Source organism: Ursus americanus, chromosome 3 (assembly GCF_024610735.1).
Source record: "Ursus americanus isolate L20-20 chromosome 3, mUrsAme1.1.p, whole genome shotgun sequence".
Taxonomy (NCBI): Eukaryota; Metazoa; Chordata; class Mammalia; order Carnivora; family Ursidae; genus Ursus; species Ursus americanus.
This window is the reverse complement of record NC_142129.1, coordinates 36571040-36595763: the sequence shown is the minus strand read 5'-3', so window position 1 is coordinate 36595763 and position 24724 is coordinate 36571040. Positions and strand designations below refer to the sequence as shown.

At 42.1% G+C, this 24724-nt stretch overlaps 1 protein-coding gene across 4 annotated transcripts in view; it reads right to left on the bottom strand.

Annotated features, from left to right (window-relative positions):
* DOCK4 (dedicator of cytokinesis 4) overlaps window positions 1-24724 on the bottom strand; it is a 409713-nt gene that overhangs the window by 111059 nt on the left and 273930 nt on the right. For all 4 annotated transcript variants that reach the window (XM_045792824.2, XM_045792826.2, XM_045792825.2 and 1 more), the window contains exons 17-23: window positions 22283-22439; window positions 17089-17186; window positions 16897-16980; window positions 16622-16722; window positions 14489-14570; window positions 13285-13455; window positions 8917-9109 (exon numbers count right to left, since the gene is read on the bottom strand). In XM_045792824.2, coding sequence (XP_045648780.1) covers window positions 8917-9109; window positions 13285-13455; window positions 14489-14570; window positions 16622-16722; window positions 16897-16980; window positions 17089-17186; window positions 22283-22439 — 886 coding nt within the window. The remainder of the gene's footprint in view (window positions 1-8916; window positions 9110-13284; window positions 13456-14488; window positions 14571-16621; window positions 16723-16896; window positions 16981-17088; window positions 17187-22282; window positions 22440-24724) is intronic.

Sequence of the window (24724 nt, the reverse complement as noted above, 5' to 3'; positions counted from 1 at the left end):
CTCAGCTGGGAACGTGTGCGTTCTGCTACTCAAATTTGTCAGGGCTCTGTGCATGGCCACAAATGAACGTGAGAGTGTCACAAGTATTGATTTTGAGGTTACAAATACATTTTAGTAACTGAATCCATAAACAGTGAATTTTTACTGTATAAGTATCATTCCTCCATTACTGGAAGTCTTTTATTTATCCCTACTTTGTCATTAAATAGGTATTTGAAATAGAAAGGCAACTGACTCATGTAGTATTTATTTCAATCTTTTAGAAAAGTAACAAGTAATTATGCTTATTGTCCTGAGTGTTTGCTTTTCAACAGGATGTGATAAGCACAAAATTACTGTCTATTATGTGCCCATAATGGTCATATTATTTGTGGATGTGCCCACTTGCAAATGCCCTAGACCCCTTCCCCAATCTGCTTGGTTTTTTAAAAGATGTCAACAGTTCAACAATTTAGATGGATTATTCTTGATTTATTAAAACCCATGTGTCTTATAAATAGTTGCATAAATTATAATTCAACTTGACTCACTCAAGAAACAATGGACGGCTTAAATAACACTACACCTATTAAAGAAACTGAACTTGTAGTTAAGAAATTTTCCACAAGAAAAATGTCAGGCACAGATGACTTCTATGAATTCTACAAAGCATTTATGGAAGGAATCACATCAAGTCTACAAAAATTCTCCCAGAAAATAGAATAAACAGAGAACACAACTAACTCTTCTTAGGAGGCCAGCATTATTGATGCCAAAATTAGTCAGAGGTATTCCAAGACAATAAAACTATAGATTGCTATCTCTCATGAATACAGATGCAAAAATCCTTATAAAATTTTAGCAAAATAAATCTAGTTTTATATATACATATATGTGTGTGTGTGTGTGTGTATACACATATATATAACCATGATAAACAGGGTTTATCATGAAGGCAAGTTTGGTATAACATTTGAAAGTCAATCAATCGATATTAATTCACTGTATTAACAGATGTAGAAAGAAATGTGCAAAACCCAGCATCCATTCATGATAAAAACTGTCAGGAAGCTAATAATAGAAGGTAATTTTCCCAAATTGATAACGAGCATTAATGAAATACCTACCTTTATTTTATTTTTTTAAATTTTTTTTAAAGATTTTATTTATTTATTTGACCGAGAGGCAGCGAGAGAGGGAACACAAGCAGGGGGAGTGGGAGAGGGAGAAGCAGGCTTCCTGCTGAGCAGGGAGCCCGATGTGGGGCTGGATCCCAGAATGCTGGGATCATGACCTTAGCCAAAGGCAGACACTTAATGACTGAGCCACCCAGGCGTCCCGTATTTTTTTTTTTTTTTTAAGATTTTTTTGGAAAGAGACAGAACGTGAGCAGGGGGTGGGGTAGGGAGGGGCAGAGGGGGAGGGAGAAACAGACTCCCTGCTGAGCAGAGTGCCTGAGGCTCAGGGCTGAGACCCTGGGATCATTACCGGAGCGGAAGGCAGATGCTTAACCGACTGAACCACCCAGGTGCCCCTGAAATGCCTACCTTTAGCTACCAGAATACTTAACAGTGAAAGACTGAAGGCCTTCTCTTTAAGATAAAAATGAAGGCAAGGATGGCCAAGCTCACCACTCAATTCAACGCTGTAGTAGACTCCTAGCCAGTATGAGAAGATACTTCCATAGCTAAAAGAATATATGCAAAATATTCGTGACTGGGAAAGGGCCGATTCCCAGTGTTTGCATGGTTTCTCTTCCTGGTTTAGCAACACAAGGGGGTTTGGCCTTAGGTTTACTATTAAAACAAATCACACAAGGCACGCCTTCTTCACTTTTGGCAACAAAGAACATGAAAATCCAAACTTGTGAAATAATTCATTGCAGGCTTCCTTTAAACAGTAAGCCTGACCGGGAAACGTAAATACTCATTTACAAATCAATTACTTGACAGAAAGAACTAAGGAAAAGAATCTAAGAGATTGCAGGACAGGAGTCACTGCCTGCTGGTGATTAATTAGGAAGGAAGATAAAGCTTATCTGATATGTTCCTGCAGACAGAATTTGATTTCTAAAAATTCAATTTGCAACCAACTGTTAAGACAGTATCTACTGCAAAAAAAAAAAAAAAAAAAAAAGGAAGGTAGACAAAGAACTCATGTGTGGTGTGCATAAAAAGAAATGTACAACTACCTAAAGTGCAGATTCGCTTTTTCTCCATTACTAGGCAATGTCAGCCAATGCAAATGATACAATCGGCAGATAAATGCCAAAAAAGCTGACTGGCTAAAATGCTAATTCTTACCTTCAAAAGGAAACACCTGGACTCATCAAGCAAGACCAAAGGGAAAAAAAGAAAACCCAAAGTTGAACAGACACTAAGTTTCCATACATTTAACAAAAGAATCTGTTATGCGGTTTGTCCTTGCCAGGGTCAACACACGCATATTGCACATGTCAGACGAAGCTCACTGTATTATGTATCTCATTGAGCGTATAAAGAAGCGACTCTCATTTACTTTTTATTTTGCCCATACGCACTTGCGTGGATAAAACCAACTCCCATTAGTAATTCTCAGTGGGTGTGGGGCTAGGAAAGAGGAGAAGCAGCTGTGAAAAGCTAGTAGATTTCCTACTTGAGGTTAATTTTGAAGGAAGTCAAACTGATCGCTAGCTCCTCTACCAACAAAGACTTAGACAAGGATCCCTGAAGTCAGCATCTGTCCACAGGGGAGCAGGGTTGAGGAGTCCTGCAGTGCCGTGCACGGCGGCCAGTTACTCTCCACACCTGGGCGCAGCGTGAGCTGGACACTGGCAGGCGGACCTCTGCCGCTGCTCCCAGGCAGCTCGGGGGGGGGGGGGGGGGGAATGGACACCACATTATGCAGGAGGTGGGCAGCGATCAGGCCCCGGCGAGCTGCTGTCTGCAGAGAAGCCGCGGCATGGCACAACACCTGAATTCAGAGCTAGGTTGGGCCTTGGTGATCAAAGCCAGCAGTAACTGAAATGCCAATGTCACAGACCGCAAGGAAACCTGCCAACGAGCCTTTCACACGCTGGAGGACAGACGGCACTCAGAATGGAAAGGACAGCAGACAATGCAGGGGCTATGTTCTCACGCAGACAATGTCAGGAACACAGAGGAAAATGACAGGAGAGGCCGAAGAATGATCTCTGACCGAGATTACACCCCACCCTGGATGCCTCCACCATGGGGCGCCCTTCCTAAAGCAAACCAGATGCTATGAACACTTGCTACTTTCAACCACTGTGCTTGGCCTCTGGTCTGGGCCTCCTCCAGCCCACGCTGTTCTGTTGTCATACTCGTGTTCATCTTTAGCTCAAAATTCACTTTTCCAGTGAGTTTTTTTTTATTTTTTTTTTATTTTTTTATTTTTTTATTTTTATTTTTATTTTTTTTTAAGATTTTATTTATTTATTCGACAGAGATAGAGACAGCCAGCGAGAGAGGGAACACAAGCAGGGGGAGTGGGACAGGAAGAAGCAGGCTCACAGCGGAGGAGCCTGATGTGGGGCTCGATCCCATAATGCCGGGATCACGCCCTGAGCCGAAGGCAGGCGCTCAACCGCTGTGCCACCCAGGCGCCCCTCCAGTGAGTTTTTTTTTAATATACACCATTTATTTAATACCTATTGCTGCTCAATCCTGATCCCGAATGCATGACCCACTCCGTAGTATTCATTTGTGAAACCTCTACCGAACACCTACCATGCACCAGGCACAGTTCTGGAAGCTGGAGAGATCACTGTGATCAGGACAGATAAAGTCCCTGCCCTCCGAGATTTTCCTTCTGGACCAAGGGATGAAGACAGACTTTAAACAACTAAACCCAATTCTTTATTCAGTTATAGCCCTGTTAGTTGTTCCAAGAAGCAAAGAGCAAAACGAGCATGAGAGAGACATATGAGTGAGCAGGGCAGAGAGGGGATGCTTGAGAAAATGAGGGTTAAACTGAGCCCAGCAGGGTGAAGGGCGATCATCTGGGATCGGAGAGCAGAGGAGAGCGTGGGTTTGAGCAGAATGAAGCATTAAGAGGTGCGACCAGGGAGGTGGGCAGGGTGAGGTCACAGGGCCTGAAAGATCAATTCTCCTCTGTGTCCTCAAAACAGAGCACAGCCAGGGGATGTGAGCAAGGGAGCTGGGAGTGACATCATCTGGTGTGAGTTTCCGGGAGGGAACTCTGGCTGCACAGATGGATGGGAGAAAGGAAAGGGAAGCAAGTATGGACATGCCCGAGGGAATGCAGGCAAGACAGCAGTGCAAAACGGACTGCGGCAGGCTGGGGGGGAGGGGGACCGCCAGATATGAGATGCTGTGGAGGCCCAAGAGTAGCCTCAGGAGCGGTGGAGATGGAGAGCAGAAGGGAGAAGAGGGATTCAAGGACAGCTCTGAGCTTTCTAGGGCTTGGTGCTGCCATATACTGAGCCGGGAGGAGCCAGCTTAGAGGGACAGGGGTTTGAGATGCCTGTGAGTCATGTGTTTCGAGAAGCCAAGGACAGATGGCTACTCAGGTTTGGAGCCTAGAGGGGAGACATGGCCTAGAAATACAAATGGGAGAGTGGGGTCAGCGCATGGACCACAAACTCAAGTGAAGTAGGTGGGATGAACCCCAATTCTCATTCAGGCCTCCCTGCTACACAGCACCTCCTTCCCTTCCCAAGTCACAACTGCTGCACCTTATCAATCATCACTCCTTGTTCGAAGTCAGCTTTCAGGGTAGACCAGCAGCAGACTGAGGGCAAGAACTGGATGTTCCACTTGCTACAAACAGCTCTAACATCGTACCTGGCGTGGGTTCTGCCCACAATACACATTTGTGGAACGAATGAACGACACCACGAGTCTACTGGATATGAGGGGCCGCTGAAACAGAGATCCCTGTGTCCTCATGTCTCAACATGGCTAAAACGGGAAGAGAGTAGGACGCACAATCTCAGGGTCTGGCTTACAGTGACTCCCTCTGCGGGTCCTCGGCCTGGGCCGCCAGGGGAAAGCAGCTACTCCCAACCCCTCGCTGCAAGGAGTGCAGCTGTTCATAGAACTGAAACCAGGACACACATCCCGGCCCCGATTCCCCTGGAAATCAGCGTCAATGTGGATGAGTGAGGTGTAAGAAATGAGAAGACCCAGCTTTCAACTGTTCCCCAGTAATGCGCTTGCTCATGCCAATCAGTATTGAAAAGTTCAGGAAAAAAGATAAGAAAACAATTTAAATTGGGCCTAGACGTTGCCATTTATTTTCACACAGATAAAACTTAGGGTCGACTATGACTTTGGTGATGCTTCCATCTTCCTCCCCAACCTCTGTACTTCAAAACTACTCTTTCTGTCATTGCCAAAGTGGTCTTCTCCAAAATTTAGACCCTTTCATGGCCCTCAGGAAACAGGAGGAATAGAATTGTAAGGAGAAAGTGAAAATGAGTTGTTTAATTTTTATACTTTAAATATGTCTGCCTGGACCCCAGATGACTTAGACATCAAATACTGATCTACATAGATTCCCAATCTTAGTGCTGGCCTTCAGATTTGACCAGATGCCCTAAACTCTGACCTTGGGGTGTGACCGATGGGGGGGGGGGGTGATTCTGCCTGGCTGTGGAATGACTCCAGCCCTCAGGTTGCCCACGGACCCCCAACTCAACCTAGCTTGAATCTTCTTATGACTTTTGTCATTCCCTTGTTTTGGTGTTGACTATATGTGTCCCTTTGTCTTTTCTCTGTATTAATTTCTCATCTAACCTCAACCAGGAGTATTCTATAGTCATCCGGGTTCCTATGCAGGCTTCCTCTGCTTTTTTTTCTCCCTGGGATTTGTGTTGGTTTTTATGCCTCAACCTGACTGTGCCATGGGGTACCCAGATATTTGGTTAAACACTATCCTGGGTGTGTCTGTGAGAGCATTTCTGGATGAGATTAACATTGGAATTGGCAGCCTGAATAAAGCAGACTGCCCTCTTCAACGTGGGTGGGTCTCATCCAATGCACTCAAGGCCTGAAAAGAAGCAAAGGAGACAAAATGGAGAATTTGCTCTCTCTGCCTTTCTTTGAGCAGAGACATCAGTCTTCTGCCTTCAGACCCAGACTACAACTTCCACCACTGGCTCTCTCAGGTCTCCAGCTGACCAACTGCAGATGTTAGGAATTCTCAGCCTCCATCATCATTTGAGCTCATTCCTTGTAAGAAACCTTGTACACACACACACACACACACACACACACACACACACACACACCCTCTATCGGGTCTGCTTCTCTGGAGAACTCTAACACAGTCTTCGAGCACAAAGACAACTGTTAGAACTATCTGTCTTTCCTGGGGAGCTTTTAACATCTAGTCTTTTTTTTCTAAAATGTTTTGAAATTTATTTTCTTAAAAGTGTGGGCCGACTATACTCTGTACTCCTCTCTCTGGATAATATCAACTCTCAGAAATAAGGTCACGTTCTCAGATCCTTCTCACTTCTATCTCACTAACCATTTCTTTGCTGATCAGAATTAAGCTCAGAGTAGCAACTGTCTTCACCATGCTCTAGGTTCTGAGAAACAGGAACTGTCAAAAACTCAGTGTGTGATCTTTGACTGATTATGTATCCAGCTGACACCCTGTAATGTCCTTTTCTCTTCTTTATCTTGTCCTATTTTAGATTTGTAATTTTAAGTCAGAAAAGTGTCATTTATAACATGCTTCTGGCTAAGATGTATATACTCACACAAATGCAGTGCTCGGAGTCTTATTTTTTCAAACTTTCAATCCATAAATAAAACGTAGACATTTCTAAGTGTTTTTTCCCTTCTGATATGCACGTGAGCTACAACAAGCTTTTGAGTCTGTCTGCTTTACCCATATGGGATAGACAGAATAATGATCTCCCGAAGATGTTCAGGCCTTAATTCCCAGAACCTGTGAATATATAAGGGCAATACAGACTTCACAGAAGTGATTAAATTAAGGGTCTTGAGATGATGAGATGATGAGATGACCCTGGATTATCTGGATGGGCCCAGTATAAACACAGGGGTCCTTGAAAGTGAAAGAGCCAAGAGAGTCAGTCAGAGTTCTGGCGATGTTCCACTGCAGGGTTTTAAAGACGGAAGGGGCCACAAGCCAAGGTGTGCAGGGGGCTCCTACAAACTGTAAAAGGCAAGAAAACAGATCCTTTCCTAGACCCTCCACAAAGGAATGCAGCTCTGCGGACACCTTAATCACCTTAATTTTAGCCCAGGGAGAAGCATTTTGGACTTCTGCCCTACGGAACTGTAAGATACAAAGTTTATGTTGTTTTAAACCATTACATTTGCAGTAACTGTTCCAGTACCAATACAAAACTAATACCCCACACTGAATCTAAAACACGAGTCTGATTTCACCATATTTTGGTGATGCTATTCATTTTTCTCCATTTATAGTTTCTAGTATGTTTTCACCCATTCCCTATCATTTGCTTATAGTTCCTTCTGGGGCTATAAGATAAAAGTGGGGCATCCAAATACCCTGAAAATAAAACAAAAACCTTTCCTCTGTTGTAGGAAGTGTGTGTGTGTGTGTGTGCATTTTTTTTAAAGTAGAGGTCTAAAGTATTAGACTTAAAAACTTTTACCTGTTGCTGTTGGTGGACTACCACTGGAACTCCTTTTTTTTTTTAAATCTTTATTTATTTATTTTATAATTTTTATTTTGTTATATTAGTCTGGAACTCCTTTTAATATGGTTCTTTGCACCCCCCTCCCCCATGTCCGTAGCTATACAGTTTTATATTTTCCTTCTTCTCCCCCCACCTGTTAGACAGAATCTGCCAATATTTGTGAGATGTACCACGGCCCTTGTAAGAATCACATTCTCCTCTTAACCACAATCTAAGACATCCTATCCTGTCCTTTGACACCATCTATGGAGCCTACTATTTGCACCGCACTCTTCTTTTTCTTCTAACATCTTATATTTCGACTGGACAATACAGATATGCTCCATCTATTATCCAAGTCCATAGTTTCCGACATAGAATTTCAGAGTTATTAGAAACTTTCTAGGTTTCCCTAACATGAGTGTGGGGTCCCAGGTAATTTAAGTAGAGCATGGTTTGCGCCTTGGGCAGTTCTCAGGTAAGCCTGCTGTTTTTTTCCATGAAGACAGCCTTATTCCCAATGTGCCTTCCCATTTATACATAAGTTTCCGATTTCTCCAATGGTGAATCATTCAACATCAAGCCAAACCTCACGCCCCCCTGGGGCAGTGATGGAGGTCTTGCCTCTTACTAGCATCTGTATGCTTCTAGGGGTTCTACTGACCAGGAGCTGCTTTTTTTTCTCCCAGAGGTTATGTTTCTCCATAATCATCCTTCATGGGGATGTGCTCTCTCTCTCTCTCTCAAATAAATAAATAAAATCTAAAAAAATAAATAAATAAAACCTATGACAAGAAAATAAGCATGTCTGGGGCGCCTGGGTGGCACAGCGGTTAAGCGTCTGCCTTCGGCTCAGGGCGTGATCCCGGCGTTATGGGATCAAGCCCCACATCAGGCTCCTCTGCTGGGAGCCTGCTTCTTCCTCTCCCACTCCCCCTGCTTGTGTTCCCTCTCTCGCTGGCTGTCTCTATCTCTGTCAAATAAATAAATAAAATCTTAAAAAAAAAAAAAAAAAAGAAAGAAAAAGAAAATAAGCATGCCTGACATCACAACTAGTCTGTGATTAGAATCAATAATTTAATCATTAGGGTTTTTGTTCTTTCTAGAAGTAAAGCTTTGATAGCCATGCTGCTGTAAATTGGCTACTTAATACATTCACTCTACTATCCAAACATACAATGCTTTTGAGAAAGTCATTTTCTTCTTCCTCTAATTGCTTCTGCTGACCTGTGACTACCGGGGGTAAGGAACGGCTTTCCGGAAACAACGCTCACTCACGAGACTCCCCACCCTACCTGGATTGGTATAGAGCTGGCTCTCCACGGTCTTGCCGATGCACTGCAGTTTCACGGCCTGCAGCGAGTCATCCACGTGCACGATGGTCGGCAGACTGCCCAGGGTGTCCTGCACCAAGTTGGCCACTTCCCGGACATCAAAGAGCTTCAGCAGCTCTGAGTACACAGCCGGGAAGGAGCTCAGAAACACAGCCTTAAAAGGAAGAAATTTAAATCAGCTCCAAGATAGACCCTGAGAAATTTGCTGTAAAATGTCAATGAGTTTAAGATTGTGACAAATAATTTGGAATGATTAAAAAAATGAATGTAAAATGGTTCTGGTACCTAAAGGTAAAAGGCTGCAATTAAAAAAAAAAAGATGCAACAATACAACCATGTCTTAAAATGTGCAAGGATGCAATGTAATGAAACTGGGAAATTCTGGAAAATCACTGGCATTAGCAAAATGATTGGCAAAAAATTGCACAGAATCAGCAAAACGCAGCATGATCAAATGGAAAGAATGCTCAACCAAGACCTGGAATGCAGTCACTTCTATTTCCTTTCTTTCTGGAGAAGGTTTCTGAAGAGCTCATCTAAATCTCATTTACCTTGAAGGAACCAAACACACTGATTCCCGAAAGTACTGAAGTTATGGTTAAAGAAAAAAACAAGACAGGGAACCAGAAGGCCCAGATTATATGTACTACTAGCTTGGCCTCTAATCAACTCTGTGACCTTGGACAAGTCACTTTAGCCCCATGGGTTTCAGTTTTATCACCTGTAAAATCAAAAGATCATTATAACAAACCTTTAGGTTCTTTTGAGATTTATTGTAACCCCAGCACTCTGTGTACTCAGAACAATATTCTTTATGTAAGTGAAGAAGCCTGATAACCATTTCCTTAAGGAAAAAAAAAGTGCTAGTATCAAATCCTAAGGGGCACACATTGGGCTAGGATTGTACATCAAAACAAATCCAGTCTTTTAAATTCCACAAAAGGAGGGCAATGGAAGGAAGCGTCGACGAGCCTCAAGTCTACGAAGTGGGGGAAGGAGGCACATGTTTCTAATATGCTAATATTCAAGTGCTAGCTGGCTTACCAATGAGATCTGACACCAGCAGAAAGTAGGTCGAGTCTACATGTGCTGATGATTCAAATACAGACTCAAATTCAAATTCATGGGTTTTGGCATTTATCTGTACAGCAGCAGCAGAAATATCCAGAAGAGCCAGACCTGTTTTTGACGCCAGAACCATCAAAATGCTTCAGGGGCTACAGTCAACAGCTATGTGCTCCTTGACTCTTAAACATTATAGATTTACTTGAATGCATTTAAAATTAATAACTCGGTATTCCCTGTTAAAGACTACATTTATATAACCTTCATTTCACTCAGCAAAGAGCTGAGTCATACAGATGAAATTAAGGAAATAAAATACAATAAAATGAGCCCAGCTTTCTGATTACTGAAAAGTCTACTATGCTGATTTTGCTCAGGAATCTTTTCATTTATTGCTTAATTCTTTATTTATACCTCTTTACGTCAAAAACATATTTGGATGTACCTGCAGTGAAGATACATGTATTAAAAAGGATAAAGGCACAAACACCTTGTGATAAGGCCAGAAAGACAGTTGGACCAAGATATCTAAGTTAAGGAGTTTTACTGCAAATAATAAGAAAAGCCTAATTTTGTTTTGACCTTCCTGATAGCCAAGACAAATGGAGATTTATTAGGAATTTACAGCAGGGTCTTGGACCTCAACTCCTTCTGACATTCCACTTCTGCTCTTGGGGATCCAGGGTAGGGATCTGTCTGTGGACGGGGAAACCAGGAGCCACGGCTCCAGCAGCTGAGTGAGCTGCCAGTCCTGTTGGGCAGGGCTCCGAAAGACAGTCACTAGTGAGCTGGGTTTAGGGCGGGAGGACTCAATGAGCATCCCGGGAGAACAAGGACGACCCCATCTGTGGGGCACTATAAACTGATCCAACATGAAGGTTTTCTGGGATGGCTGCTCTGCCTCCAGAAGATAGAATTTGCCCTGAGTCGTAGCCCACGATGAAAAATGCAAAAGAGAGCAAGGAAACTGGGTTTTTGTCTTTAAGGCAACACAACAGTAAGACTCGGATTGGTGGATAACCTTGGCTCTGGAAGTGACAGGCAGAATCCTAAGATGACCCCAAGACCTTTTTCCCTCGGTGTTGTCCCTGTGGCTAAGTTATGTTACATGGCAAAAGGGATTTTGTAGGTATAATGAAGGTTACTAATGAGTTGATCTTAAAAAATATGGAGATTATCCACATGGGCCTGACCTGACGACATGACCCTTTAAAGCAGAAGTTTTTTCTAGCTCATGGTGGGAGAACTCAGAGAGATTTGAAGCATGAGAAGGATCTGGCATACTGTTGCTGGCTTTGAGGATGGAGGGGCCACATACCAAGGAATGCAAATGGGCTCTCGGAGCTGAGAACACCCCTCCTCTCCTCCAACCCCTTGCCAAAACCAAGCAAGGAAATAGGAAATCTCAGTCTTATGAACACTTGAGAGATTCTGAAAGTGAATTCTTCCCCAGAACTTCCAAATAAGCCATCAAGGCCAACACCTAGATTTTGGCTGTAGGAGACCCTAAGCAAAAAACTCAATCAGCTCTTCTTGTGCACAGAACTGTGAACTAATAAACGGGTGTTATTTAAAGCCATTAAGCACACGGTTATTTGTTATGCAGCAACGGAAAAGTCATACTCAGGGTCAATCAGATTAGTGACACGCTCCTTCTTAGAAAAGAGAGCTATGAAGGTGTGGGGTCAAAAGGGAGCTTGGAATAAGAAAAGGTCTAGAGTATTCCCCTTTGTCCCAAAACACAGAGGGACAGAGTCCTTTTTGCTTAATAAAGAAAACTAACCACTTTGTCATTTTCTATGAATTCTCTTAGCACCAACCTAAAAGAAAACGATCACATCTCATGGGCCCGTGTCATCTCAGGGCAACTACCACGATGCAGTGGAAACATGACTAAGGAAAAAGAATATTTCTCGAACTTTATAGAAGGGAAAAAACCTCTTGAGTCCCTAGGAAGGCATGTCATTGAGAAACTATGACTTAAGGTTACTCTTCAAAGTAAGAGAATATTTTTCAGATGTGAATTAGGTATGTTTTGTCCCTACAACCAGTAAAGGTTTAAGATAAAAAATCTCGAATACGAGAGCTTTTATAAAAGTAGTGAGAACTACTTTTCTGACTAGTTTCTGAGAACTTTGATCTAAAGGAATACATGATTAGCTTGTTGCATTTATCCTTTTCAAGTATCAACTGAGAAGCAGGGTTTAGCTAGTGAGCAGTTGGACTTTGAGGTATCTGGCAAGTTCCTCAAGTGCAGGGATTGTGCCGTTGGCAACAGAGGTCAAAATGTCATTAGAAGAGCCTGAACTGTATCCTTGCCCAGATGTAAGACTGGTCCACTTGTGTAGAGAAAAGATGAAAAGGAATAGCACCCAAAAGTCAGAAAAAGCGCAGCCCTATTATCGGAGGGTTGGTCCATTTCTGGTGTTTTACCGTTACATGTAATGCCTTCCAAATGTCAACTGGCGCCAAACTATAATGATACTCTAAGGGATCTAGTTAATTTTGTCTTCTAACCTTCCATTTTTTCTCCCCTAATTCTCAATGATTACAAATCTCTAGTCTCCAGGGGATGGCAGCAAAGAGGCTCCTTCTCCAAACGGACAGGTTTTTAAGCAAGTCATCAGAACTGAAAGTGTATCGGAAGGATTAAGAAAATGCAGAGTAAGATACTGAGAATGATTGCTCAGAACACACTCAGGGCCGTGCTACTTGGAAAGGGGATAAATCCTGTTCTTAAACAAAACCCACGGAGCTACTCCAGGTAATGGCATTTGGCAACAGCCGCTCCGTACTGGTCATATAAGATCAGCCCCAGGACGGCTCGGGTCAAGTTAAATAAAACAAAACAACATGCAGTTTAGCCAAGTCCAATACAATGAGTCTCAAGCTGACAGGTAACAACGCAGCGCAAGGCTTGGGGTAAACAACAGTAACGAGCGGGCTCCAGTGAACTTCCCTCCCCCAGGCTGACGGTGACGGCCTGTCTGCTCCTCGGCATGTGTTTTGGGAACCGAAATCCAGGCTGACCAACAGCCTCCCCAAGGACAGTGAGAACAGCTGGAGGAAAGGCAACCTAGCTTCTGCTCTGCTGGTGCTCAGAAGTGAGGGGAGCTTCTAAAAAGTCTGCAAAGTCGCTTGTGCTGCATATGTCAACTGGAGCGATGGAGCTCTCGCGGAGAAAACATGCGCTGCTGCTGTGACGTAAGCACGAAGAACCCGGACTCCTGTCTGCTCTACCGAGCGGAGATGAGCAAACATTACCTGTGACTGAGACAACGCTCCTGACCCTTTGCTCTCTTGAGAGAGGAAGAAACGGACCGACATAAGGAGCTCCTGAATGCAGCAGCGGAATTCCTCTTCGTTTTGTCCACCGGTGGCGAGGGAGAAGAGCCTTCGAGATTGCACTATATACTTAAAAATATACTCTTGTGCCTTAAAACGAAAGGTTTTAAAAGTTAGTCTCAAAGGAAACCGAGAGTATTTAACAATGACATGGCATAAAAACCATGGGACAACATTAGATTTTTAAATTATTGATTTCAGTGCTAAGACCCCATGAGGTTTTCAAACAGTATTTACTTCTCGGGGAAGAGCCATTTCTCTCTGATGCTAATGAGAGAAAAACGTATAGATAATTTGAAAATTCCTTGTAATTCTCAAGAGGTCTGAACTCGAAATGCTTCTGATCCTCAGGTAGCTTTTTACTTTTAGTTAGCAGAGAGATACTGGTCTGTTTCTCAAAAATTACTGTGCTTTGCTGGCAGGTGCTCTTGCCACTTAGGATTTCACCTTCCATCAGACCAAGGTGATAAATTTAATGCGTTTAAAAATGCATACGTGTCTACTTTCATCTACGGGCATCAAACAGAGTGGCACTCAACGACAGGACATGAGAGGACTCTCAGAGCAGCTACCGGACAATTCCTTTAAGAACCTGTGTTCTTCAAGAACACGTTTGCAAGTAAAGTGTTTGCATCTCCGTCGAGCACAAAGGACCCAGACACGTGGGCAGCATTAAATCGTGAGACCCAGTAACACCTCAGGTCTCCTCACTGTGACCCCTGCCAAGTCACCCTATTCTCTGTCAACATTTCAGACAAATCGTTCTCAAATGGCCTCTATCAGGGGGTTGGAAGCAAGAGCCGGGAACTTCCAAGCTTAACTGCCTATCAGTGGTCTTCTGTCCCGAGACCTCCCTCCTGCCAACCCTAGACTTCACTCCAAGGGTTCTGGAGCTCAGAGGTATAAGGATTCAACCCCAAGCAGTTCCAGTGGGTGAGCCTGGCAAAGTCTCTTTCAAATTTCATCAGCTCTGGAGGAGCATAAACTGATTAAGATCCTTGAATTGGAATGCCAGTAATATATCATCACCAATTACTGTCTGTGTAGAGGAAAACAATTAGTTTAGGCATCATCACGCAACAGCTCTGTTAGACATTATCTGCTATCGCCCGTGTGTCACTACCTTCAACACCTCCTGGATGTGCTCTTGCCGTTCTGCTTCCGTTATCCTGTCCACATACCACTTGAGAACTTTGATGAGATCTCTGAAACACAGGGGAAAATAGACAGCAGGTGGACTTGGTTCAGTTCTGTTACAAGCCAACACACCCAACACTTTTATCACTAGGAGGCTTCTTTTCCCATCAGTCCTCACTGTTTGCTGTCAGACTGCTTAGTCTAATGATATTAGGAATGTGCACACCAACATCACTACCCCTCTTTGAAGATGAAGAGAGAAATACTTCCTCCCACTGAGATTCTCTTCAATATGGACATATCCCATCGACCCCTGCTGTTTCTGGCAAAGCTTCCCAACGGGTAAACACAAATACCACAGAAAAGGCCTCTGGCCAAGTAAGAGCCTGGAAGTCTGACTGCCACAGTCAATCCTGGATAATTGATAATTGGGATTTCTTCCCCAGTGACCATGTAAACAGCTGGATGAAATATTCAGCTGGAGGCCAAAGGGGGTGTGGGGAAGGACAGGGCAACATCTTCCTACTTCAAATCACATGCCCATGGATTGATTTGCTAATTCTCTGACCTGCGGGAAGAATAAGCCTTATCATCAGAGGGCCTTAGTAAGACAATTTCCAAAACAGGCAAGTTTGTTTTCTTCTTTAAAGAAACAAAAAATAAATGAAAAAAGCCCACAACAATAATTCTCAAGACTGCAGTCTTGCTACCTTTACTTTTGTTCTGTTCTTGGTTTCTGAGAAACAGAACAATTTTTAAAAAATGCTCCTCTTTTCTCTCAGTCGGGGAAGAATGCACGGATGTGGTACGAGGCGGGTGCTGCCAGGAGTGTGATTTTGAAGATAAGTATCAGTGAGTTTCTGACCATCCATAGCCCGAGAAGATTCCATAGGCCTTATCTGTCTTGTTGGGGATGATTACCCTGCTCTTCTGGCCAACATAAAGTGTTAGAAATTACACCCTTCCTCTCCAGCTTCCACTGATAATTTCAGTCACAAGTGGTAAGATGTTACTAGGGCCCCAAATGTTAGGCCGAGTGGCAGAGTCAGGCGAACGTTTCAAACTATCACTGATATTACACTTCACCCTCCGTAAAAATCGTGTTGCCACACCGTTCATTTAAATGGAGTATTAAATCTTCACATGCCTTGAGAGGGAATACCCGAGGTAATAGGATGAAATGCTTATTTGATTACTTATCTTTTATATGCCACATGATGGGGGGGGAAGGGCAAAAACACGATTCCATCTTTTTGAACACACTTCTGGGAATAAATGATTGTGCGTGTGCATGGCCTTAGTGCTTAAGGTATCAGGCAAAAATGTGGGCAAAACAGCAAGAGCAGTGTTAGAATGGGGAGAAAGAACTTTGGAGAACATTCCAGGGCTGTATTTAAGCAGGGCCAAAGACTGGGAAGATGTTATACATAGCACAGAAAGAGAGAAGCTGTTGCCTTCTGGCAAGTATCAGCTAGGCTGCAGGGAGGCAGGTAAGAGCTACAGCTTGTCATTATTCATTCACTGTAGCCTTGCCTGCAGAATCTGAGCTAATAGGAAGGGATGAGCAGTGAAAATGGCAGCTCCTATCAAAGGGTTTGAGTCCATGGCTGAACTGCTTAATGTCTTCACATGAATCAGCATGCATTAGGCACACAGTAGGGACTCAGTAAATATCAATATTAACAGATAAATGAATGAATTTAAAAAGCTATGACGACAAAGGCTGTTTTCCCTTCACATCACTTTCTTAGAGACTTCTAGAATCAGTAAGGAATGTGGTGGTTAAATGGGATTCTTGGCAGACAGACTGAAATAACCAGGCATTTCAGATGAAAGAATATCACATGAAATAGAGACAAGAAGAAAACACTCTGTATTTTAGGTTTTAGGAATAGAATTCAGAAAGGTTTTTTTTTTTTTTTTTGTCCTTTTAATCAAAGTAAGTTGCAGCCATTAAAAAAAGATGTGTGAGAAAGGAAGAGACTGACTCAAGAGACACTTCAGTTGTTGTGGTTCATTTCTTCCTACACTCCCTTTTAAATTTTCCTATATTGCTGGTTCTGCGTAGAAAAGCTCAAAGTGAACTGCTTCTAAACCAATTACAAGATAAAGGCCTTACCTGTATGCAAGTGCCCCAGCAAAGTGACTCTCAATGTAAGTGTCCATTACAGGTTTAAAATGATGGAATTTGCTATCTTGCAGCAAATTTATTATGTGAACCTAAAAAGAAAATTGAACTTTATAAAACTGAATGCAAATTAAGATTTTTTTTTTTTTTTGGTTCTTTTCAAGTGACTCTTATGCTAGTAAGTGCACATTTCAGAAAGAGCCTTATGAAAGTCAAGACCAAGAGACAAAATTGTTAGGATATAATTAAAGTGAATTTAAACTCACCAAAGAGTCAAATACTTTAGACCCATATTTTTGGGAATTTTCATCTAAAATTCCAAACAAGGTATCCAGTGTATCTTGCAGAAACTGTTAGATAAAGAAGTAAATTAATAAAGAAAATATCATCTGTCCTTCCCTTCCAAATATTCTTTATTCCATGAATTTCCAAGAGAGGAATAACAAAATAGCATATACCTTTACTATCTCTGAGCCATCGATTTCTTTTATTTTAGAGAGACAACCTGTGATCTTGTCTGGGTGGGTTCTCCATTTCAAGAGATCAAGCATATCACCTTTCCAAACAGAAAAGGAAGATTAATTGCCTCAGCAGAGAACAGTCCCTCACATGAAAGTGTTCCACGGGCAAAAGCGAGATTCTTACACGTGTTGCCTAGCCCTCTGGTCATCCGAGTTTCAGGTTCCCCCAGATAGGAGTAGTTCTCTAAGATGACATTTATTACAGTGTATTCTTATTATTTCTCCCTTCCCAAAGCTCTTGACTTAAAACTCCTACTCATCCTTCAGTTCCCAGATTAGCCATGGCTTCATCCAGGAAGTCTTTTCTGAAACCTCCAGACTGAGCTAACTATGCCGGCTATGTGCTCTCCCCTCACAGTGGTGCTGACCTCACTATTTCAGTTGTTTATTTGTCTTTGCCTAAAACTCCAAGAAAAAAAAAAGCTAACATGCCGATTGTGGCACTAAGGTATTCTAGCATGGGTACAGAGCAGGCACATAGCCGGCAGTTGATAAATATTCGTTGAATCCTTTTCTGCCTCCTCTCCTTAAAGTGGGAGTTTCTTGAGGGTCAGGAACCTGCTTTATTCATATTTGTGTCCCCAACACACAGCACGCTGCCCCTAGCAACCAATTCTACCTGGCAATGAAGGTCTTCTTGACAACGTGACCCAAACCTGGCAGGACTAGAAGGTCGTCCCCTGCACAAGGATGACAAGTCTAGTCAATTGTTGGATCATCTAGTGAGCCCGTGGACCTGAGAGAGCCAGTTCCTGGATGCCACAGTCATCATCCATCCCAGATTCTGGGCGGGTGCAGGGCCCAGGTCTTCGATTTCCCCCCCTTCCAGAACTGACAAGACATGGGCCTGAGTCTAATAGGGTCATCTGAGAACCTCTTCACCTGGTGAGGGAAAGAAATCCTTCCCACAGCTTTCCTGGACAGCAGTTAGAAAGGCTCCTGAACATGGTGGCCAGCTTCACTAGGCTCCAGAGGGAGCAGGGAGACAATGGTGTCTGGAAGCCAATAAAAGCAGGTAAGAACTGACAAGGAAGGATTTTCCAGGCTTAATGGTGTCAAGTCCACTTGAAAGCACTCGTTTCAGGAGAAACCCAAATGCGACTTGCTGAGAGGCAGAAAGACCAACAAAAACCAGAAGAAACAAAACCAGAAGAAAACAAAAATAAGAAATCAAGGAAGAAGTAGTTGTGATGAAAAAGAAAGATGATGTAGTGAAGAGAGAAGAGAAAAAGCGTAAGAATCTTCAGAGGAAACAGAAGCAACCTTCACCAAAGCCAGATTCGAGGGAAAAACTTCACAAAGGACTTAATAGTTAGAAATTCAGTATTAAATAGAATTATTTACCTATATCGAACAGGGTAGGGATAAGAGGATGGTTTAGAATTAGAAAAATGAGGGAATTTTAAAAATAGTGACTTTGAAAAAGAAATTTATGGTATTTTCATAGAGGAAAAACCTGAAAATGTTTAATATTCATGTCTAACTCAGACATCCCAGAGGTATGATTGGGACCTTTTTAAAAAGGACCGGTTATATTTAGAATAGTAGGTATTTCCACAGAGTGAGACCTGCCACGGCAGAGGGAGCACAGCATTCTTCTCCCGTCTGTTTGCTGCCTTCTTCCCACATGCTTCCTATTTCCTGCATCCCCTGCAGGATGCCTTCCTCCCCAGGCAGCCTCTCTCACAGTTCTCCAGTGCGTGATCCCTGCCACTCACTCCTCACTCCCCACTGCATCTCCATTCCAGCTCTCACGCCATCTCCCTCCTCTCTTTCCTGCCCCTCAGAGCAAGCCCAATGCACAGGCGTCCAGGGCATAGCCCACTGTGAGGAGTGTGGGCAGAGGAAGGAGGTGGCTCTGCAGACCTCAGAGAGGCAGCCCCAGAGGCAGCAGTGGGAAACCAGGAACAGCACTGTCCTCAGCAGAGCTGGAGAAGAGATGACAGGTGTCCAGACAATCAGATCGGGATGGGGCTGTGGACCTTTCCTGCAAAATGTCTGATAAATCTCTAGACTGTTAATAATGGAAGAAAAGGAAGAGTGAAGCACTATGTTCATCTGGATGTAATTAATCATGCGTACAAAGTGCTCAGAATGAAATCAGACACTTAGGTCTCTACTTTAGCTGTCAGAAGATACGTTAGTTGCACACTGGGAGCCGTGACCTATTGCTGAAAATGCAAATTTTAAACATTCCATTCAACGAGCATTTAAGAGTATACTGTATGTTTGATCTACCAAGAGCTAGAAAACAGGTGGATGACAGCATCCCTATTTTTATTGTATTTTTTTCTTTTTCTTTTAAATCACACTCTCAGGAAGAGACTGAATAAACCACCCATTATTTGGGGCAGAAGGGGATGTGGGGAAGTCAGCAACTGTACAATTAACGGTTAGGCTAAATGTAAGCACTGTTTTTATTTTTAAACTTTTTGAAAAGTTGTGTTTAACAGCCCAAGGAAGAAAACAAATAAGTAAAATAATTTCTTCCTTGACCCCTACTTTTAAGAAGCTTAAAACATCTCCTTGATCTGGCAGTCACAGATGTCGGGCAAGGTGCTCCAGCCCTGGTACACCAGCCCTGAACAACACTGGAGTGTAGAAGACGTGCAAAGAGACACACTTTGAGGGATCGTGAAATGCAAATCTGCTGGAAGAAACTGTTCCTAGAGACCGTATCACTTGCTAAATGCCCAATTGTAATGGAAATGGGATTTGTATATTTTCCAATTTGAGTAAAATGAATACAAAGCAATTTAATTCCAATTTGGAACTGGATTACTTCTACACAGAAATGTGTGTCTAGCATGTAAATTTCAGAAAGATCAACTCACTTTCTTCCTCTTTCCCATCTCTTTGAAACACAGTATTTATTTCCTGGTTCATTTTGAGCTGTGTTACAGCGACAAGGTTAATCAAAGTCAAATGATAATTAAGCACTTTTCAGTGTCCAAAAATGAGCCAAGCATTGCCCTCCATATAGTGAGATGTTTAACATAATGATTTCTGAATAGGTTTATTTATCCATATCTACCCGAAAATGTTCTCTGCTTTTACAAAGTAGCAACTCTAATTTTTAGGATTTGGTAGGGTTTTATGTTCACAATTCTGTGTAACGTCCTAAACCTGAGAACAAGAACAAGTTTAAGTCTTCAGGGCCAAACATTTTGATGGCAGATAAGATATTGGTAGGATTATCTGTGTGGTTGGCAGCATAACTGCCCCATAGACCTCAATGTCCTAATCTCTGGTATCTGTGAATACGTTTACCTTTTATGACAAAAGAGATTTCACAGATGTGATTAAGTTAAAGGTCTTAAAATAGGGGCAATTATTGTGGAATGTCTAGTGGGCCCAATGTAATCACAAGGATCCTTAAGAGACAGAAGGTGGTCAGAGTCATAACCACGTAAAGATGCCATGCCACTGGCTCTGAAGACGGAGGGAGGGCCGCGAGCCAAGGAATGCAGGTGGCCCCCGGAAGCTAAAAAAGGTAAGCAAAGGATTCTTCCCTAGAGTTTCCAGGAGAAATGTGGTTCTGCTGACACCTTGATTTTAGTCCAGTGAAAAGGATTTCAGATTTCCGACCTCCCGAATTGTTCAATGATAAATGTTTGTTGTTTTAAGCCAGTAAGTTTACAGTAATTCTTCCTACAGCAAGAGATAACTAACACATCCTGAAGTTATTCTACCGGAGGCAGTCAGTTAAATGTGAACCCAGGCTCTATGACAGACATACAACGAATCCACACAGGATACATACAATTTCTGTCTAAGGGAGTCAACAGCAGGTTGATTTTATCTTTATGATCTCCGTAGGGTAGCCTGGCACCATAAAAGACACCGGAGGTTTGGTAAATGCTTTATAAACATTATAGAGTTCTGTCAGTGAAATCTGTATTAAAGTAAAATAATTCATCACTGAATATAGATAAACTCTTTTTTTTTTTTTTAAGATTATTTATTTATTTATTCGACAGAGATAGAGACAGCCAGTGAGAGAGGGAGCACAAGCAGGGGGAGTGGGAGAGAAAGAAGCAGGCTCATAGCGGAGGAGCCTGATGTGGGGCTCGATCCCATAACGCCGGGATCACACCCTGAGCCGAAGGCAGACGCTTAACCGCTGTGCCACCCAGGCGCCCCTGAATATAGATAAACTCTTGATGTTTCTTAACTTGGTGATGGCTACCTTCAACCAAGTTTACTAAAAATACGCAGCTGATTTTGAAAAATATTTCTCCAAAAATACTTGTGGAAGGGGAGAAACAAACCTAATACAAATGTGAAAGGATCATTTGCCAAGTCCTACATAGATACGGCTGCACAGCAAGAGAAACTGAAAGGTATCTTAAAAGAGGTCAGTATTACAGGGCGACATTTCACTTCTTTCCTGAGGCCGTGTTCCAAGACAAGAAATACATTTACTATTACAAATGCTGTTCTATGACCCAGAAGAAAGAACTGATAGCACTTACCAATGTTAGGCACAGGAACACTTTATGAGATTCAATACCTTATGAAGTGAGTCTCCTTGACATAATGAATCTGACTTATTAATACAGCGTTCAGAATACTAGCCAGAAGCCTTATATGGCAACCATGAAGAACTCAAAAATGTTTAATTTCCTTCCTTCATTACAGATGATGTTTTCATGATAATTTTCCAAGGAGAAGAGCTTGTTTTATTAATCATAACTTGCTAAACAATCACTGACATAAAAAGTATGGTAGAATAGAAAAAGCAATATCCATCTAATTAAACAAAAAGCAGACTTTATTCCAAAGCCTGCAATTGGCACTGTTTATGGAGCTATAAAACAAGAGGGATTAAGGTGGTAGTATTCTTTGTCTCTCCCTCTTCCTCTTTTTAAAAACCAGCTGGGTTTTGAAGTGTTGTGCACTTGGGTTTCAATACTGGAATAATTCCCAAGTCTTTAAATTACATGCATTAACAGACCATCAGGTCACAGAGGTTTCCATTTTACTGGAAATAGTGACCAACAGAAGGATCAACGATTTTTCTAGTGCCAAGTCCTTAAATATAACACTGGTGTTTATTAAACATGCCTACTAAAATTCACATGAGTGCTTAAGTACAAGGGCTTTCAAATAAAACAGCATTATACATTACCATTCTGTGTGAGTTTTGTCGAACAGAGAAAAGATGTTATCCAAAAAGACTCCTTTGTGGCCTTGATGGCTTGATGATTACTTCCAAGGAGGATGCCCTTGGAAAAGGGAAGTTTGAGGTAGCGGGTAGTATCCTGAAGATTTGTGTTTTCTTCACACTGTTAAAAATATTAAAAACAAAATTAAAAAGGGAGGGATAAGAGACCTCATGAAAATTATTAAGCATAATTTCCATTTTTACTGTTTATGAACTGGGAAACATTCCACATGGGATTACAAATAGAATTTGGCTTTTAAGTAAAATACAACAAAAACAGAGGAAGGAATTAAGCATGGATTTTGGGCTCAGACCGATTTGGGTTCGAATCCCAGTTCTGCTACTGCTCCCAGGAGTAACTCTATCGTGCTATCTCGCCACACCAGATCATCACTTCTATCTCTAAAACCTCGGTGTGTTGTCCTAAGAATTCAGTTTCATAAAGCCTTTTGCACAGTGCCTGATACGCAGGAAGTACTCAAAAAAATCATATTTGCAGTGACCACAGCACTTTAAAAAATGCTTAAATTCTTCCAACATCTCATCTGAGGCTGCTACTGAACAGCTCCTTGCTTTGAAAATTGGCAATTAAAGGAAACTGTTTTTCAGGGTCATCTAAGAGTCCTACTATGTGAAGAAAATCTCTACTTCACAGAAGATGCCAGCTAACAAATGTAAAAGGAATTACAAATCTAGAAAATATAGTTTCATATCCCTAATGTAATTCTTTCTTTAGTCGAAGGTTGTCACTTAATGCTAAAATCGGCAGGAAAATTGTTGGATAAAGATTTGGACATTTGGGATGCCTGGCTGGCTTAGTCGGTAGAGAATCTCGGGGTCATGAGTTCAAGCCCCACACTGGGCATAAAGCTTACTTGAAAGAAAAAAGAATTGGACACTCTTATGATGCCAATGTACCATCACACAGATTACGTCCCAGTGACAAGAAGACAAATGTAACGGCATGCACGTGGGGGGATCAGGCTGTCATTATACTGATGCAGGACAGTGCGAAGACACACACCACCAGCTGTCACGTATTCGTACTACAGATGCTGAATCTGAACCTAACACAACTACAGCTTTCATTCCCACTTCGCAGTCATTACAACGGACCGAACAAGATGCTGTACAATACTTTAGGGAAGCAACCGGAAAATCCCCGAAGGCAGCACTTTCTGCAGGATGCCCAGCTTTGTCTCTTTGAGTCCAATGTTGTAAGAAAAAAGATTCTAGACTAACCAACATCTAAGCCAAATGTGGCGTGTGGTCTCAGATTTGGATCAAAAAAAGGATTTTGGAACTAAAAGGATTTTTTTTTTTTGAAATTTATACACTGACTTAAGTTCTAGATGAGATTTAAAAAATTCAGTGATTAGAAAATCATAAACTTAAGGGGGCGCCTGGGTAGCGCAGTCATTAAGCGTCTGCCTTCGGCTCAGGGTGTGATCCCGGCGTTTCGGGATCGAGTCCCACATCGGGCTCCTCCGCTGGGAGCCTGCTTCTTCCTTTCCCACTCCCCTGCTGTGTTCCCTCTTTCACTGGCTGTCTCTCTGTCACATAAATAATAAATAAAATCTTAAAAAAAAAAAAAAAGAAAATCATTAACTTAAAAAGCAGGTGACAAAATATAAATATTAAGAAGCAACTGAGATGTCCTTCAGTAGGTAAACGGATAAACCGTGGTACACCCAGACAGTGGAATACTACTCAGCACTAAAAAGAAATGAGCAATGGAGTCATGAAAAGACATGTAGAAAACTTAAATGCATATTACTAAGTGAAAGAAGTCAGTCTGAGAAGGCTGCTGTATGATTCCAACTATACGACATTCTGGAAAAGGCAAAACTATGGAGACGGTAAAAAGATGAGTGGTTGCTAGAGGCCAGTGGGGCAGGGATGAATAGGCAGAGCACAGAGGATTTTTAGGGCAGTATGATATTATAGTGGCCGTATGTCCTTTATTCATTTGTCCAAACCCCCAGAATGTACTACACCAAGAGTGAATCTTAAGGTAAACTATGGACTTTGGGTGATTATGATATGTCAATGTAGGCTCACCCTTGATTTAAAAAAAAAAAAGTACCATTCTGGTGAGTGAGGTTGATAATGGGAGAGGCCGTTCATGTGGGCAGGTGGGCAAATGAGAAATTTATATCCTCCTCTCAATTTTATTATAAGCCTAAAACTGCTCTATAATATCATTTGGGTCAAAAATCCACACAGAGAAAAATATTTAGAAGGATATACACTAGAGGATTAATAGTTAACATCACCTAGGTAATGAGAGTATTTTGTTTTTATTGTGAATTATCTCCATACTTCCTTATAATGACAAAAGTGATTTTAAACTACAATTCTGAAAAAAATATTTTAACAGATATAGAACTGGTATAACTTAGGTTA